Source organism: Clinocottus analis, unplaced genomic scaffold (assembly GCF_023055335.1).
Source record: "Clinocottus analis isolate CAN_PGR_092001 unplaced genomic scaffold, fCliAna1.0.p SCAF_21, whole genome shotgun sequence".
In the NCBI taxonomy this organism is placed as follows: domain Eukaryota; kingdom Metazoa; phylum Chordata; class Actinopteri; order Perciformes; family Cottidae; genus Clinocottus; species Clinocottus analis.
Window position 1 is genome coordinate 9,592,816 of NW_027175943.1, and position 19,778 is coordinate 9,612,593.

The 19,778-nt window shown below is 42.4% G+C and overlaps 1 protein-coding gene across 1 annotated transcript in view; it reads right to left on the bottom strand.

The window, feature by feature from the left end:
- Positions 1–2,229: 2,229 nt before the first annotated feature.
- The window catches only part of slc8a4b (solute carrier family 8 member 4b), a 79,591-nt gene continuing 62,042 nt past the window's right edge, over positions 2,230–19,778 (bottom strand). The window contains exons 12-16 of the mRNA XM_068587614.1: positions 12,643–12,749; positions 9,944–10,068; positions 8,615–8,714; positions 7,863–8,135; positions 2,230–5,025 (exon numbers count right to left, since the gene is read on the bottom strand). Of these exons, the coding sequence (XP_068443715.1) occupies positions 4,649–5,025; positions 7,863–8,135; positions 8,615–8,714; positions 9,944–10,068; positions 12,643–12,749 (982 nt within the window). The 3' untranslated portion in view covers positions 2,230–4,648. The remainder of the gene's footprint in view (positions 5,026–7,862; positions 8,136–8,614; positions 8,715–9,943; positions 10,069–12,642; positions 12,750–19,778) is intronic.

Genomic DNA, 19,778 nt, shown 5'->3' on the forward strand with positions numbered 1-19,778 from the left:
GCTGGCTTCTAACTCATTAATCTAGCATATGGGACTCAGCCAGGGACGCACAGGGCACGCCCTTATAAGGAGATTACAACACCAAACAAACAAACAAACACACTCACACAAAGGCACAAATACACATGTAGGTAGATTGAAGCACAATGGATACACATGCAAACAAGGGGAGGCACAAGGAACCTAAAGTAAAAGAAACGCGTGAGAAAAGGATGAACTTATACATAATATATTGTGTTGAAATGTGCCCGCAGAGAGAGAGAGAGAGAGAGAGAGAGAGAGAGAGAGAGAGAGAGAGAGAGAGAGAGAGAGAGAGAGAGAGAGAAATGAATGAGAATTGTCACATTCACTAGAAGAGGGGCAAGCAGATAAAATGAGAAACATCAAAAGAGAATGACACATGCACACGCACAATGTCTCACACACACCAGCAACAGTCGAGAAGACAACGGCTTGCGGGTAGACGGTCGCTAAGCAACAGGCAAGAGACTAAAAATATGGTTGCATTTCTTCACTCACTTAAAAAGCATGTGCACACACACACGGAGACGCTCACACACGCTCTCACTCGTCCTCCAGCAAGGCTCATCAACCTTTAAAAAGCCGAGCTTTCTAAATCAGTCCCAGTATTCGGTGTTGCTGTGGCGTCAGCAGCTCTATTAACCGGCCCACTCTTTCTTTAACTGGAAACTGTTACGGAAGCTTCAGTCATTGAGAAACATTGTTTGGGCACCGCAGACGTCCCGGTTATCAGAGTCCAGGAGCCACGCCAACAAGCCAGTCGTGTCAAAACTGGCAACTGGCTGACAACCCCCCGTCGCGGAGGGTTTACTCCAGTGATGACGACAGAAGCCCAGACACTGACAGGACCGGGATGGTTAGTCAGCAGTGTGTGCCGGTGATTCAAACACCGTGTCGACAAGCACCCAGGGCTGTACGCTAACGACACTGTGGCCACATCTTTTTGTATTTTGTATTCAGGGAACTTTCCATTTGTGTGGGAGGATAACGTTCCACAATGGAAACTCACAAGAGGGATGACAATGTTGTCTAACCTTGAGGTTCACGTTACGGGTTTTGAGTGAAGTGTCTGGAGTCAGTTTGAATGGATTGGAATGAAATTTGGTTCAGACATCGGTGTTGCACTCAAGATGAAGTGCTGTCACTTTGAGGATCCCGTCACTTTTCATCTTGCACCATCATCAACGGAAAATTTTACTTGTCCAATACTTCTCAGATGTAGGTGCAGTGCTAATTAGAGAAAGCTAGCATGCTACCATGCTAAGATAATGACCTTGGTTCATACCTGCTGAAGCTTCTACCTTCTGGCCAATTAAAAAGAAACAAAGGATTCAGCAATTTGACACAATGTGTCTTTGAAGCAACATTTAGATCTGCATACGGGGAAATCAAATCGCCTGGAAATATAATTGAACAGGTAACATGATAATACACACAGTAATTAAATAAAATCCTAATAACAATTTTGTAATTGTCTTTTTAGGGTGTGACAAACAAAGGGTTGCGGTGACCTCAGCACTTCTCAGATCCAGGGCAGCTGCCAGCTCCTCTGTGATCAGAAAACTTGTGTTGAATTTTTTGACAGCAATGTTCAACAAGCTTAGTGATATTCCATTGAAGCAGAGAAAGACCATCATAGCAGGTGGCCCGCTAACACAGTTGCTCCAAGCCCACAGTTCAACAGGAATCACAGTAATTTTCCCGACAGCTTTCGCAGTTTTTCTGCAATTAACTGACAGAGAGTGCAAGGATCCGGTTTTGCATTTAAAATGTCACGTTTGACTGACTGGGTGACGCATACAGGCCTTTTCACCCCAGCAGATCAATGCCCCTCTGCTCCAAGTCACCACTTATCTTCCCTTTGTGCAAACGCTGTCTTTAACCGGGCTGCGGACAAGCTTGCGTTGTGGTTTTGTAAAGCCTGCATTGACTCGGAGCAAAAAGTAGTGGCTCACTTCTCCATATTAAACAGGGCGGATTGTGGACAGGTAAATTGTTGTTTTCAGTCCCATTTTTCTTTTAGTAATTAGGGGTATAAGAAATAGATAAATTATAGTTTTCTCTCAGGTCTTTCCTTGAAGTTTACAACAAGCTTTGTTGGCAGTCGAGGAGAAAATGGTTGCATTAATATATATATATATATATTTATATATATATATATATATAAATATAAATATATACATACATATATATATATATATACACACTTGTATAATTGTTGTTTAATAACTGACACAGTCCAGCCCCTGGGCCAAGGAGGGGCATCCAAATAGACATAATGTGAATCTTTGACACAAACAATAACAAAATGATAGATATAATATTCTCATTAAGCTATTCCGGTATCTCACTTTCACATTCACAAACCCAATGCCCAAATTAACAAACTTTTTCACAAAACAAAACAATTTGCACAGCTTTTAACACTCATAAAAAATACCAATGCTTCAGCACAATTATCCAAAGTGAATTTAGATTTGCCGTTTTTTTTGTGTTTTTTTTACTACAATTAGTGGCTTGTGGGACTTGTACGATGCCTGCGAGGTACAACTGCTCACTGGGAAATGAATGGTGATCTGTGACAGTATTCTTGAGAGATCTTTGGATAACAGAGGACTTGTGATACAAACGTCCCAACATTACAGTTGCTGCGGAACAGTCATGTGATATTTCAGAGCTGCCGTACGTTTCCCTCAGAGCATTTGATTCTTCTCTCTGCCTGTGAATCTCTGGTTTCATGTTCACCATCTTACAGCCTTTTCCCTCGTGAGGGATTTTCTTTAAACGTCTTCTTCAACTGTTTTCCAAACGAAAATGGATTTTTCCTTTTCATCCTCTGGGGTTTTCCTTACAAAGAGGTGGGGGGGGGGGCTTTACATAAATTAAATATCAGTGTTTTCTCACACACATCAATACACGTTTCTTATATTATCATGAACAATTAGAAACACTGGATATGGTCATAGTTTGTCATCAACACTGCGGTCGCCATCATCTTCTCTGTCCTTGTCGAGGTCACAACCAGTGAGATCCTTCATTCTGATTGGTCCCAATTTTTGTCGTGCTCGCTGACTTCCTTTCTTGACTTCACTTGTGTTTGTTTCCCCACCATGTAATGCAACGCTAGACTGTAAACAGGGTACCTCACAAAGTGTAGTGCACAACGCTTCTTCATTGCAAGAAAGACAACTATTACTCGCTTCTTGGTTCTCCCGACTTTGTTCTCTCCGCTTATCACAAAGTTATTTTGCTTCTTCATCCCATTTTTGAAATTTCTTCCAGGTGATAATCCATCATCCTCATCCTTCATGTCACATTCTCTCTGATAAACCACCTGATTTAACGTTCTTCATCTCTCCATACTACAGTATAGTTATGTCTTTTTATATTTTTACAATTGCACGGTAACAACATCAACACTTGACGCCATTGAAGTTTAGAAAAAAAAGGGGGAGGAGGGTTCTTTGTAGGATAAATGAGGCTGTTGATTGGCATAAAAGATGGACTTGGGATTGGCTCAATTAAAAAGAGGGTTAGTTGGTGGTGACTACAGCATTTCATAATCACAACTTTAAGACAATTCCTACAGGGGAGATAAGAGTAAGGCAAGAGGGAGGGACGGAGGAGTGTTTACAGTTTGTAGAGTGCTTGTAGGAAAGGGAAAAGTACAGTATGCGAGTGTGTGTGTGTGTCTGTGTGTGTTTCTGTTGTTGGGTGGAAGGACTACTTCGCACAGTGTATTCAAGAAGAGAAGGAAAAAAGACCAATTGTCAGTTTTTTATCTTCAAGTTCGTGAGTGGTCCTCCACAGCAGATTCACCTGAGGGCCCCAAAAGTGTGTGTGTCTCAGTGTGTGTGTGTGTGTGTGTGTGTGTGTGAGCAGTTGGGGGGAGAGGGCTTAAAAGTAATAAGTCATTGGTCGTATAAGATAGAGTTCAGTGGGTATAACGGGAGGATCCACCAATCCCGTGACGACGAGATAGTAAAGATGGAAAAAGAGAGAGAGTGAGGAGGGGGTGTAGAATGCTTTTGCCATCTGTTCTTTATATTTTGTTCCTTCTCTGGTCTCTTCATGGACTCCATCCAGACCTTTCTCTACTTTAGTTGCCTCCAGTCGGCTCTTTCACCTTTTCACTTTTATCTTCCGCCCTTATCCTTCTTCTTCATCTTCGTTGTTCTCTTCAGAGGCCGGCTAACAGCTCTTCTTGGTGTCTATCTCATCTTTCCTGCTGATTTTGCTGTTTCCTGGAATTTCAGCCTTTTTTAAACTATATACTACCACCAACAAAAATGGATGATTGAGGTGACAACCTCAAAGCGCTCTTTAAAACCAGCATCGCCATTTTCTCATTCAGGGTTGATGACGTTTTTCATCACTCAATGGATGATCAAGAGCTGCTAGTTCCCAAATAAAATTGATAAAGTTTGTGAGTTTCAGTGTTTCGTGATTATTTTGTGAATCTAAAGCACTGAAAATAGTTTTGGAAAAAAATCGGCCCATATTGATCCACCTCTACTACTCATCTCTGCTCGTCCGGTTCCTTTTATTTTATCGACTCCTCCATCCATCCCTCTCTCTCTCTCTTTCTCTTCATATTGGCAGCGGGTCTCTCTCGTCCCCTCTCCATTTAAAATGGTAAATGGCAGTAGGCGTCCAGTGAAGCCAGCAGGATGTAAATCAGCCACATGGAGACGAACATTAGCGACGTTATTATCTTGCATGTCCGCGGTCCGCCCAGCTCGCCGCCAGCCACCGCCGTGCGCCGCCGGTACAGCAGTATGACCACACACAACACCGCCATGATGGTGAAGAGGGTGACGGAGAAGGCCAGGTTTCCCGGGTCGACGATGAACACCTGGCCCTTGGAGCGCCAATAGACAGCGGCGATGGTCCACGCCACGCCGATGCCGAGAAAGACATTGACGGCGTTGGAGCCAGTGACGTTGCCAATGGAGGCGTCGGCGTACTGGTCCTGGATGGCGGCAACCTTGCTGGCGAATGTGTCTGCATGGGGAAGACAAAATTTGCACAGTTTAGGGTTTCGTCATCTTAGGAACAGTTGTTTATGGCCTCATTTGTAAGATTTTGAATCTTATTCTAATGTTCTAAAACTTTGAAGCAATTCTTTTAATTGTGAAAACCGGAACTATGCAATATGAAAACATAAAAACTAGGCAGTAAACGTCAAACTAACGTAAATGAATTTTTAAAAAAAAAGTCAGATAATACAAAGCAACATTGGTATGCATGGAAATAAATCTCATGAAAATGACTTTTAATTTTCTTTTTATGACTGTAAATAGCTTTCTCATAAGCGACATCCTTCAGGTAACATTGAGTATGAAATGCACATATCGTAGCTTCATCTCACAACCACATTCATGAAGTGGCAAACATGTTCTGTATGCCAAGAGAAACAAAAGACAAGCAAAAGGGAGCACATGGATGTCAGTATTTTTAGAACTAATTACACATGGAATGGATGAAAGACAAAGAAAGAGGCAGGGATACATAATACATACAGTTCACTGAAAAAAAGCTGCTCGTCAGTGTGAGTCAGCCAAACTGCAGAGGTGCTCTATCTTCTGCATTTCTCCACAATTTTAACAGGCCATTTAATTTGTTTTAACTTATTTTAACAATGGATCTGACTGTGGGTCTTGCTTCATTTGCATTCACCACAGAGATCAGAAAAAACACAAATCCAGCAGAATAAAGTGTACTGGGACAATAAAATATAATTTGACATAAACCATTCAAATGCTTGGAAATAATTGTTTAGCAGGAGTCGCTTTTCCAAATATAGATGGCAAGCGCATAGTTTGCATGACCCGTCGTCAGCCAAAGTCAAAACTAGATATATGCTATTTTTCATCTGTACTTTCTCTTCTGTTCTGTTATCCGCAGTTGTATATTGGTATCAGCCAGACACGGAACAGATGCAGGCTTAATTAATACCGTAAATTGCCTTAGTTGCATATTAGTGGAGCTCTGTGGTGCTGAACATTTGAGCAGCTATTGGGGTAAAAAGCGCAGAGACGCTACAACTGGGTTGGCAGGGAACGCCAGGGAAACAGCTGCCAGCTATTCCACGCCTGCCTCAGCTTATTTCTATTCATAGATAAGCTTGTGAGATGAGTCTTCAATTCATCAAACTTTCTTTATGAATCGTAATACCGCTGCTATAGTGTGTATGGGTGTGTTGCAACACAGGCACAGGATATTGTGGGTTTGAAGATGTGTGGGTTCTGAAACTGCACATTATTGCTCCACACACAAAAAGACACGACTTACTACTGCTGGCAACACAGACTAAGATTATACCCCATTTAGAAAACCATTGTATTATGAACTGTATATTTACCAGGTCGCGTATTACTTTCCTAAAGCCCCAGATGACAAAACAATACGTGGTATTCTCAGAAACGGTGTTTCCTGATTCCAGACCTCGCCTCGTAACTGTGGTGTCTAAATCGGAATTTCAAATTATAATCCCTCATTGGTCACTGAATAATGTGATCACATGACTGTAACGTGTAACACTCTCGGTGGTGTAGGGCAGTAATACATTACTTTGAATGTGTTTTTGATGTGGGTGAACTTACCCTTTACTAATCATACCCTAGTGCAAAGTAGTACTGTGCCAGTACGAAGACAATCTGTGATCTCTCCAGGATTTGTTCACCACCAACGCAAACCTCCTCAATGGCCAGAAACATGTGTCAGTTCGCGGCATTCAAGCCTCTGATCAGCACTTGTCCTCTAATTGCCTGGATCTGCAAATCTGGTGTAAATTGGCAGGATAATCCCTGAGTGTCTCCTTTGTAATAATGCAGAAAAGCATTTATGGTTTAAAAGGCGGGACGGGTGCCAGTAAGGGAGTAGGAAACAAGAAAGGCTTCAGGCTTTAAGGAGATCACAATGACACATGTATACTAGACACAAGGGAGCACACACTCCCGCTGGAAGGTATAATGACCAAAGCGACCTGCCACACACACAAGCGTGTATCACCTCGACAGGCAATTTTTTTTTTTTTTTACCCGAACACACCTGGGTACCACAACACACAAGTCAGAATGATGGATGACACGACTGTGAAAGCACAACATCCAATCAGAGGACGGGAGCGAGGGAGGGGCACGAGAGCAGGCGAAAGAGATAAGTGAGCAGAGATTGTGACTCACACAGTGAACTTGTGTTGGAAAAGACAAAACAAAGAAGAATGAAAGAGATTCAGATGCCGGGGAAGCAACAAAAAAAACACCTGTGACTTGTATCAGTGGACAAACACACTGAAAATTGAAATTGTTGGATGGATAAATGTTTTTACGGCCTCAAAGGTCCAACACACAATATACTGTAATATGGGTGCTGACGGAATTGATCCAGACCGCGCCTCAAGCCTTCAAGGAGCATGGAGGAGTAGCAAAGGGGCTTTTTCTATAAATCATATGATGAGGGGGAAAAATAAAACGGCTGACGAGAGGAATGAGGAAGGGAATTGAATTAAAGCCCTGAGACAACGCGTCCCCTCCAGGCAGAGACGAGCTCCGGCTGAAGAATCGGTGATGGAGCCGGCGTTTTACAATTCAATTTTTATTTCCAGTGAGCTTACTGAAGGAGGCTGCTATTGAAATCATGGAGGAGAGAGGATAAGTCGCCATCTATTATGGGTTTGTTTGTTTCTTTGTCTGTCACATTGGACATTTGGGAAAAATATGCATCACATTTCACTACTGCCTTTGTGGGGGGACGTTTTTTATGCTTGAATGTTATGTAATGTGAACTGATTGGCCTCTATCACTCTCCACACTCATTAAGCCACACCCCCAACTCACCTGGCACTGATGTTCCCAGCGCCACAAAAACCACAGCTGTCACCGAGTCCTTCAGTCCTATCGTGCAGCCGAAGCTCGACGCCAGATCGCCGGTGATCGCCGTCAGGACGCCGATGAGCGAGATGGAGACGATGAAGCAGGCCCAGCCATTCCAGTACTCCGTGGGCGGGACGAAGGCGAACAGAACCTTCCAGAAGACGGTGAGGAAGTGCATGATGTAGTCGAAGCAGGACGGCAGCCGCTCTTCGCCGCTCTCTTCCTCGTCGTCATCTCCTTTGTGTGATTCAAGTGTTGAGGGGGAGAGAGATAATCGAAAGAGAGGCGTTACTGGACATAATCTATGCAAAGTTTAAGGACAACGGCAGGAGACAGATGGAGCTTCAGCAAGAATGTATCCCGATGCAATAGCAAAAAAAGCTATCAGGTTAAAGAAAAAGTTACTTCAGGACTGTTTGTCGGATGGTTGCATAGCTTTGGAAATCCCCAGAGATTGTTCCAGGGAGGAATAGGATGGGAGGGTGCCCAACCAGTTCAGTTACTTTCATACCCACTACACACGTGCAGCTGTGCAGATGTGAGAAAATAACCTCCAACATTTATATCTGTAATTTGTTTTATGTGCTTTCATGGCGAGCTAATCTAAAACCAGCAGGACTAAAGACTACTATGCTCTGTCTAGTCTTAACAGAGAAAAAAAATAGCCTATACTGTGTGGGTGTGTGTGTGTGCGTGTGCGTGTGTGTGTGTGTTACCTGCACTGACAGTCACAGCATTGACAAACTGCTCCCTCCAGCTGCTGCTTCCCACCACCAAAGCCAGGTTTGTCTTCTTGATCAATTTATCTACTGTATTCTACACACACAAACACACACACACACACACACACACACACACACACACACACACACACACACACACACACACACACACACATGCCAAGCAGAACAGGAAAGACACAACCCTCAAGTTGTTACTTCACTCGCAGCCACACAAAACAGGGAAAGCTTTCATTTAGCATTATTATTATAACTCAGCTGACAGGCTTTGTGAGGATAAAGCCCCGCATGGTTTATTATCTAATAATTTAGAGACTACATTTACTGTATATTAGTATTATCAACAAGAGATTTCTAATTAATTCCAGAACGTGAGACTGCACCTAGACACCAATGCAATGATTCACTATTGCATAGCAGCAGATGGAAGAACTAGCATTGCATGCACAAGCAAACTAAAGAGGGACAAAGATAGATAACCTTTTCAGCCCGCCAAAGAAGCGTATTTACTGCTCTCTGCACAGGAACACACACACACACACACACACACACACACAGACAAAATGACACAAATGGACAAATAAGCAAATGAAATGTGCAACAAAAATAGGACTGGTTACATTTTCAAGACAAAAACTGAATCACAAATTAGAGACAAACTCATGTGGAAATAAACACAATGAAAATAAAACGGCACACATGTCATGACCGTGTACAGCGTGATGATGAAAGCTGAATGTGAGAATGTTTATGCTGCATACATGACATGTCAAGTTGTCTGTAATGATCCATGGCTGAATTACAAACTGATCAAATTTGAAAAGGCATTCTGTCTAGAACACAATATTTATGACACGACAAAGCCAATACAGTTCTAATTTGCTGGATGAACGACAACTTCCCTTCTTCTACGGCCAGCTTTGTACTGAAACAAGACCACCGCTCAATTTGAATAAATTATTTGCTTTCTTTTGCATGTCTGCTATCAGAATGACGTGCAGCTCATCAAAGAGTCCGTTACATGCTAACAAAATGAATCATTCATCCTTTGGACCGGGGCCCTTCACGTCAAACCTTGTTAGATCCAATTTGTAATTTAAATCAGTTCACTTTAAAAAAAGGTGAAATTCAATGTGGCTGATTTGATGGCTGCCAAACAGGTGCTGGTTGTTATTTACACGTCACTGGTGAAGTGTTCTGCAGATCTTTGAACATTCAAAAGGAAAGGGAACACTCACATGGACACATGCACATGTCTTCTAATGGTAATGTCAATTTAGCATGTGTAGGAATTAACACACTTACCTTAAACTCGTAGGACTCTTCTATGATCACTTCTACTTGGGTGTTTTCGCCCAGAGTGGGACAGCCCATCTTGGCCACTTCCTCGTCCTCTGCTCCCACCAATGGCTTGTTCTCATTGGAGTCACCTGGGGGACCACACAGAATACATTACAGTTTATTTAAGTGAGGCCTCAGCGCCAGTATATCATTTCCTGTGAAGGAAAAAGTCATTATGTAACCCTTCACTCATCTGGTTGGCCTCACTTTAAGTAATAAGGGCCCATAACAGTGAATACTCTGCAAGCTGGAGGATTTCAACTCATTTAGCAAATTACTTGGAAGGCATCTTACCCCAAGAAAATGTATGCAAAAATATTGAAGGAAAGTTGAATCATTTGGGATATTTCATCTCTTAAATCCTCCAGAGAGACATCACTGTATGTTTAATTTAGGGAGCTATATCTAAAGTGTTCACATGGATGATGCTAAAAAGTGAGGAAGAGCAAAGGGATTCAAACATCTAACGTGTCCCTTTTAGACTTTCGTACTTGAATACATCGAGATCTTTTCTGCAAACCAAACCTAAAGCTTTGTAGTAAAGGTGCACAATTCAAGATTGTTTGCATTTCAATTGCATCTCAACGGCTCTCAACATAAAGACTTCATTCTCTGCTCAGGTAGACGTTCCTCCACTTTATCTTCATACAGTAAATAGTTGTTTGCTGCGAAATTTATGCTCTGAATTGTGAACATTGCTCCTTTCATATTTTGCAATTGTGCAAGATTCCTCACAGTTGTATAATTATCATGCTGTATTTATGCATTCAGCTTTTGTCTGGCATTTGTACTGAAATCATATATCATGCATGCAGTTTTTCATTTGTCTGATTTTACCAGAGCAATTGTTTTCATATTTTTGCTGGCGCATTGTTTGCAGACTTGTGTGCAAGCGGTTGTAAAAGTCTATAATGCAAATGCTAATATTCAAACACTGATGTGCCACACAGGGAATCCAAGCGTCCCATGTCATTACAAATATGAATACCCTTGTGAAACTTGTATTTTCACCCATGAAACTCACTTTCTATCTCGCCATTACCTTATGTTCCCCCTATCCATCCATATGCCTCCTCCCTCCCGCTTCACACTCAGTGACAGTCATTAATGGAGTCAGCTGTTATCAGTGTAGACCTGCCCTAATTGAAAAGCAGTGTACAGGATGTGTGTGGGGCTCGCTGTGTTTCTATGAGTGAATGTCAGTCCACTCGCCACGGGACGGTCGTTATTAATCCAATTATATTTTCTCTGTAATGAAACATGCCACAGGCTGTTAGCTCTCCAAGCCTGACATTGAGAGTAAAGACCTTTAGTCCACCAGGTCCGCAGCACGTTAGCAGAGAAGCCTTATCTTTGTCTAAAAGGAGCGTTCAGGCGTAGTATTGAGCGTTGGTCATCTGTGTTTTGGCAGAACCGATAGCGTGAGTAATGGTGAGTGAGGCTAGATTTATGCTTAGTGTCAACGGTGCAATTTGCTGCGTTCTGGCCCTGATTTTGATGCCTGGCGAAGGCACTAATGTATGCATGAAAAGTAGAGACTAAAACGTGGAGTGAATTCACAATCTAATTCAAAAACTACGATATTCTTCCAGTCATGGGAAATACATATGATTTAAAAGTAAGAATATATTTATATATGTTTCTGCCTGCGACCTCTTGTATAAGCCCCAAACACCAGGTTGAGAACCAGTCCATTAAAAGGTTCGATGTGTGTTAGTGATTTTATTAATGACACAAATTGCAAATGCAAAGTGCTTCAGGGCAGCGTAAATAAGCGAGGAAGGAAAATAAATAATAAAAGAAAGAAAGAAAAGGGGTGCAATGACACAATGTCTTTGTAAAGTGAAACGGACTCAACGAAAGTTACTCCAGATATCTTTTTGTCTGTTCTGTCATATAAATGTTTCATCCTGTGGAACTTTAACAGGAATGTCAAAGCAGAACAAGCTGTGGAAATCACTCATTGACTCCCAGCGCTGGCTCTCTGTAGCCTTAAGTCACCTGCCAAAGATTAGCTGTCTGCCTGATGTAATGAGCCTTTTAAAACTTCAACTAAAGCTTCCTACGGTCTTAAAAATTTGAAGGGCTGAGATGTGAAGGGCTCTGAACGTGGGACATGATGGTGAGGAGGAGGAACCTAATCAAAACACTTCATGAGGCCCGAATTAACTGCAAAATCTATTCAATTTGGTCTCTTACTTTACAGAGTTATGACCAGAGTGCACTAGTGCAGTGGTTTCAGACACAAACATAGAGGCTTCCCCGCTAATACATAAACAAATATATGTATGTGTATGGTAATCGATTGGACTAAACGCTAATTGTGACGATAACCCTTGTGTTCCTGCTATGTGGGGTCCGACGTGATGCGAATAGGAAGCCGTTATTTAAATCCAGTGTTCTTTAAATCCTTCCACGTCCTTGGTTCAAAGTGAAATGTTTCCAGAGTTAATCTGACTTCAGATTGCTGGTTTCCGACGATCAATGCAAGTCTCGCACTCAAGAAGTGTGTGCAGGAGGCCGACGTGACTTAAATAAAGACTCCATTCTGTCTGTCACTGTTTCCCCCTTCTGGCTTCTAGATGATGTCTGTGAACACACACACACACACACACGTGTGCACACACACACACACACACACACACACACACACGCACGCTCACCGTGTTTTTGCCCTATCTCCAACAGAACAGGCTCTCCCAGCTCGACGATGAAGTTCTTGTTCTTCTCGTACTCCTCATCATCAATTATCTTCACCTCGATGATCTTCCTGTTAACAAGGGAAGAGAAGGATGATACTCAATGGGAGTATCCCAGATAATTAACCTTTTTAGTTTCACGCTTGCCCTCCTAATACGAGTTTTCATAGCTAATGTGTTCAGAGGGGTCCATTAAAACTATGAACGTCTCACCCGTCAGAATATAATCAGACAGGAGGTCATCTCAGCTGCTGCTACATGATCTCCTTATTCTGGAAACCTATTAGCTAACCTCCATTAACAGCTACGATACAGTACAAAAAAAATGAACATTATTATGTTTGCAGTCCTCTTTTTTTTTTCTTCGTTTTTCTCCACTTGACAGCGATGCCATGTGCAGCACAGCCACAGTTGAGACATTTCCAGACTTTAAAAGCACCCGGAGAACCCGGACCCTAATGCAGCGGAACGAGTTATGAGACGATGCGTGGACCGCAGCCTGACCTTAACAAGTAAATTGGAAAAAGAAAGCTGTGGGGATAGAAAAAGAAAAAGATAGCAGAGCGAACAGTGTCTCAGTAGACTGAGGAAAAAAAGACGAGACAGCATTGTTATTACATTAGTCTGTGTATTCACAGACAGAAAATCCTTTAATGTCAAGGTTTTAAATAACGCTTCATTGGACTGGAAGGTCAAGGATATTTAACATACTTTTTTTCGTCAATCTATCATTTTAAGATACGATTAAGATTTGTAAAACGTTGAAAGATGGATGTGTGTCAGTCCGAAGGACACAAGAGTTGGCAGCACTTACGAATTAGTAATATACAAACGTATTAAAGGAGGCTGACAGTTAAGCAAGTATTTCACTGCTGTCTAATTGGTGCTGGTATGCAACTTTGGTATTATCTGACAATGTCTTCAGCAATAAAAAGAGATCTCAAAAATCGGATTCCCAAAGTGTCCAGGTAACCAAAATATTCCCGATGTGTTAGTTTTGGTCCTTTTTTTGTGAATCACATCTGTTTGGCCTCCTTCTGGTCTGTTGCACGCAGAGTATATAATCTGCATCTCAAAAATCCCTCTGTGTCTGACAGACAAAGAGGAATAGCTTGTGTTCATTTCCACGTGGTTGTGTCATCATATGCTTCACTGTCAGCCAAGTTGGCTCTGACACCACAAATAGTCTTCAGCTCACCAAAGACGAGCCGCAGGGAGGAGGGGAACGTGAGAGAGTGACTGCGGTGGTGTGGAGAAGTGGAGACGTGGAAGCGCATTGTTTTCATAGGTGAGCTGTCACAGCAACAGCGAGATAAAGCTGGCTGGATTTGCTATTTCCAGCGTTGCATCAGGTTAAACGGCCAACTCTCAGCCACGGAAAAAAAAAGAGATGTGGAAGTTGTTTCGTCAGATGTGAAACAAGAGAGGGGAAGCAAGAGAAAAACAACAAGTACATGAATATCCATTTAGTGGAGGGCCGGTGGGGAAGGACGGAATGAAACATCTGTTGTGTTGCTGATTTCATTTCTTTAATCATTCCCAATCATCTGTCTGCAGGAACATGTTAACTGAAAGGGACAGATTGACAGGTGTAGCAACAGTAACTACGGGGATAACGTGCTGTCAGCTGACCGAGGAGGAGAGACAGAAGTAGAGAATGGGCACTGGGAGGAGTGTGAGTAATGCATGGACTCTACTGAGATGTGGAGGGCTACGACTCAATACACACCGAGTTCTCTCAGGGGAACAAGAGCGTGCGCACACACACACACACACACACACACACACACCTCATAATACCTCTAACGGTCAGGAACATGTGGATATGTACACTTATGTTTTTCATGCTGCACATCATACACATTACAGCTCCCTCCCCCACCTTATGCCCACGCTTCACTAGTAACACGTAACACACAAACCCACACACACACACACGCACAAACAATCCAGTACAAAAACAAGATACCTGTGAAAACATGTTCCTGTTAAACACTTAGGGAATTTATAAACATATGTATTCATTAATTCAGCCAATTTACACATGCAGATGACACACACACACACACACACACACACACACACACACACACACACACACACACACACACACACACACACACACACACACACACACACACACACACACACACACAGCAGAGCTTTCATTATTCATAGGTGGTGCTGGCTGTTGCAGCGCTTCCATCTGTGCCCTCCTCTCTTCATCTTCATCTCAGCCCTCGTCCCTTCTCCTTCAGCCCCCTCAACTTCCCATTATCACATAAACACTGCCCGATTTCTTTTATTTCCATGCATTGTATTTTAAAAACAACTTATTTTGCTCATGGTCACTGTAGGCCGGAGTCTATCCCAGCATCTGTCTAAAAATGATACACGTGAACATACCTGTAGATATTTAAGTCTGCAACAATATTGGATGTCGCTGGTAGTCCCGGCCCGAGTGTGTGTGTCTTTTTGAGGACACTTGATGTTTATGAAGCTCTGGCTTGAGATAACAAGCATTTTATTCCGTTTACTTTTACAGTTTATTTCACACTGTGAAAAGGACACTTAGTCCCGTCCAGGAGACTCGGTGACATTCACACAGCAAATGCCTCAACAGTAAAAACACTCCACTACTCTAACTTGACCTTCTTTTCTGGGAGAGCAGTGTGGCTCTAGAGATGTAATTCTGAAATAACTCTTGGATGGATTGCCATTAAATTCGGTTCAGATAGTCATGGCTCCCGAAGGCTGAATCCTGAAGACTCGGGTGATCTCCTGACTTTTCCTGTCGCGCCATCATGAGGCTGACATTAAAAAAGTTTGGAGTGAAATGTTTGAACAACTGTTGGACTTTGAAAAGTGTTACACCCACCCTCCGCACCTACACAACTAATGACATTCCCATTGATGTCTTCCAACAGGAGTGTGCATAACGTCAGCTACACTTCTTCTACTCGCCTTCATGAAATGCATAGACACGCCGAAAAACAATTTATTTATCTTATTACATTTCTCTCTGTGTCTCTCCGTCTCGCCTTCTCTTTTTTCTTTTTTTCATATACCTTGTCACTTTTCGACACCTGCTCCCCAGAAAGTTCCTCTGTCAGACAGCCTCAATGCTCCGCTCTGTCAACAGACACATACACACAGCCCACGTTCACCCCGCACAGAAGCTGCACTGAAATAGAGACTAAAAAAAAGGTCAACAAAAGGTATCGTTGATTGAAAAGCCCGAAACAGAATCAAGTCGACTATGATTCAATTTAATGGATACGTTTCATATTGCCGCAGTTTGTGTGTTTGTGTTTGTTTGCATGTGTGGCCCTGAAGTTCTTATGGAAGTGAATGATTGAGCGACACTTTGATTTGATTAGCTGAGACCTCATCGCATTACTTAATGGACACGAGCTTTCTTTATATCTCTGTCTCCATCTCTTTTTTCTATTTTCTTCTGGCTACAGTTATACTTTTGATTTACAACCACTGAAAGCTGTGTGTGTGTGTGTGTGTGTGTGTGTGTGTGTGTGTGTGTTTGTATATGTGTATACATAAGCCTACTTTATTTTCAGGTGCTGTGGGGCTGTTTGTGTGTGTGTGTGTGTGTGTGTGTGTGTGTGTGTGTGTGTGTGTGTGTGTGTGTGTGAGATACAGAGCATTTTAGAGAACCACAGCAGTAAACAACTAATTTTCTTGAGTGAGGTTGATTGATAAACACACTCAAACAGTTTTACAGTTTCTGCTTCTGGCGGAACCTTTTAAAATCTCACACACACACACACACACACACACACACACACACACACACACACACACACACACACACACACACACACACACACACACACACACACACACACACACACAGAGCCGTTAGAGAATTCCCGCTACATAGTCAAACTGAGATGATAAAAATGTTATGGTTGAAAGTGTAAAACTTGAAAAGCAATGCAAGCCACAAGTTAGTTGTTTTCAAGAGCCAAGCAGAGGGGCAAAGCCCCTCTGCTTGGCTCTTGAAAAGGCAGTGAGGTCGATGGAGAGGAAGAGGACGTGCATGTTCTTCAGGGTTGTGATAGTCAATAAACATCACACATACCCGATAACATTTACATTGATGAAACTTGACGATTTTGACGGTATATGTCGTTAATGCACTGCGAACTGAAGGCTGCCGGCTCAAGTGGCTTTTTTTCTACTTTCACTTATTTGGTAAAAGCTGCACGAACCATCGAGTCTCTATAAGAAGGGAAACTGGTCAGCCGATGTCACTCATTTGTTCCTGGACTATAGTTCTGAAGCTTCGGATTTGGCATTTTGTTTTTTTGGAACCAAAGGTCACACAAGAGTGAAGAGTGAGAGTGAACACAAGTACAACAAAAAATTGAATAGGACATTTTTAGGTGCACCAAAAAGTTACATAACCATAAAGCACATTGTGTTAAAGTCGTAAGGCGATTAACACTCAGACCTGAGAAAGCCGTGTCTATTAGAAGGGAGCCATGCTATTTAATGCCATGCTATTTAATTCTAAGTGAAACATTAATCTGCCAAATGAACATCATTTAATTCTGTCTACTGAGGTTATAAATGCGTCCAATGCGTCTTAAAGTTATTCCCACATATGACTTCTTCCTGCAGAAGTACCTGCACTTCAGGACCAACGTTTGGGTTTTGTTTGGGCATTCTTGACTCAATATTCTCAACTTTTCTTTTCAATTTATATGTGTGCACACGGCCCTGGAGTCTCATGCGCTTTAATGTGGATCAGGTGGGGTTGAAATAAAATCTTAATTCTTCTCATCTGAATGAAACCAGCACCAACAAAACCATTTCAGGGAGTCCAACTGAGAGAGTAGGAGAGAGGTAAAAAAGCTCTCAGTGGAGAGCTATTACCCGTCTTAATGATATTATGCAACGCTTAATGAGAAACAACACAAAACACACAAACTGTCTCCCACATAAACACACATGCTAAGTGGTCTCCAGCTGTGGTGAGTAATAAAGTTGCATCTCTACTGTGTGTGTGTGTGTGCGTGTGTGTGTGCGTGCGTATGTGCGTGTGTGTGTGTGTGTGTGTGTGTGTGTGTGTGTGTGTGTGTGTGTGTGTGGGATGACAGAGATGGATAGGTGCATGAGATGATTTGAGGTTTTCGGAGAGGGACAGAGGAAGATATGAAGCGGGGGTAGTTGGCTGTGATGAGACGGTAAGAGAAGAAGGACAATAAGGTAGAACGCAGAAACGAGGAAGGGTGTGAGACAAGAGAAGATGAAGATGGAGGGAGAGAAAAAAGAGACAGAGGTTCCTCCTAAATCGGGGCACAAGTGAGCCTCAGGGGATCGAACACATGGTAGAGCGTTTGGTTCTCCACCAATAGGGCATAAGAAGGGGATTTATTGCCTTGTGAGCTCTCCACTCACATCATGACACATTTGAGGAACTAATAATTTCTAGTTCTTGGCACAGCTGTTGCGTGGCTGCTCCAGATGCTACTTTTGGTTCACATGATAAACTTTTAATACATTTACACAGTCAATCAAAATTAGGGAGTGATATTCTTTTGAGAAATAACTAAAACTCTATATATTGCTTCCATGTAGTGTTACTTTTTTTAAATCCAGAATTTTGAAGACAAATACAGTTCAGATAACCATGTTGTCATACACATATATAAGTGTATATATATATATATATATATATATATAATACATACAATCTCTGTGCAACACATATTAGCCTCATTGTATTTGCTTATCTTGTGTTTCAAAAGGTTGTGTACGATATTGATCTTCTCTTGAATATATCGTTCGAGGTCTGTTTTTTAGCTTTCTGGTTTGTAATCTCGCTGGCGATGCCCCAGAATGCACCTTTGAATGCACCACATGGCCCGATTACGGATGACACATCGAGCCATTGATGCGTGAAGCCCTAAACTTAAGTATAATCCAACTGCTGCAGGAGGGGCATCAACTGCATTGTGGAACAGCCATGATGGAGGAAATATCCAATCCAGCTTCAATCCACCCGAGTAGTGGATATCATCCCTCAAACCGAGCAATGAGGCGAGAGAGCTTCCCTTTCACCAGCCCAAGTACATCCTCCCAGAACGGAGGATGTATGGTTGGCGTGGAAACCATGCAGTGGAATTACCCACAAATCACAGTCGCTTATACACCATATATGTTGCACATGCCTGAGTCTGTCCTCTGATCAGTCTCGGATAGCACGCATATACATGCATGCTAATGTCTTCCCATCTGCATTACGTTGTGTAGGATTAAGCTATGACAGAAATCATATGACCACACACACACATAGCTGCATGATTTGATGTACTGTAATCTACTGCACTGCTATCCACTGGGAGCAGACAGAGAGAGAGAGAGAGAGAGAGAGAGAGAGAGAGAGAGAGAGAGAGAGAGAGAGAGAGAGAGAGAGAGAGAGAGAGAGAGAGAGAGAGAATGATTGGAGCAGAGGATGGAAGAGGATGAGAGAAGAAAACAGGCATGTTTAAAAGAAGGAAGAGAGAACCAATAAGAGACACACATTGAAATGTAGGGCAGAGGATGAGGAGATGAGATACACAAAACTAAGGAGAAGAGGAGAGAGAAATGGCATGCACCGTGACAGAAGAATGAGGGGGAAAGGAAAGAGTGAGGAAAGGAAGATCAGAAAAAGAAACGGGGATGAAGGAGGTTTGATCTTGTCGCCCATTGAAGGTGAGCTGAGAAAGCATGAAAGCACTCCTCCTGTTTGAGAAGAGCGGCATGTTGGACAGAGGGGATATGCAGAAATGATGAGAGGTGAGGTTTCTGAACTGAATGCGTTGGCTCCAGCAGCCAACACTGCACAGACCAGTCTTTGAAAAATGACTCCTAATTGCGATTGGACATTGATTTGCAATATACTCCTTTGCTGCGAAGGTGAAAGCGCCCAAACTTGCTTCAAATATCATTTTATTTCATCAGGAGAAACTTCATATACAACAGATGAATAAATATACATACTATCTAGTCATTTGTTGAAGCACGTCAGGGGGTTATTCCACAGAGGCCACCTCGAGGCTGAGCCCATGCAAAAGCAAATCAACTCCAGCACC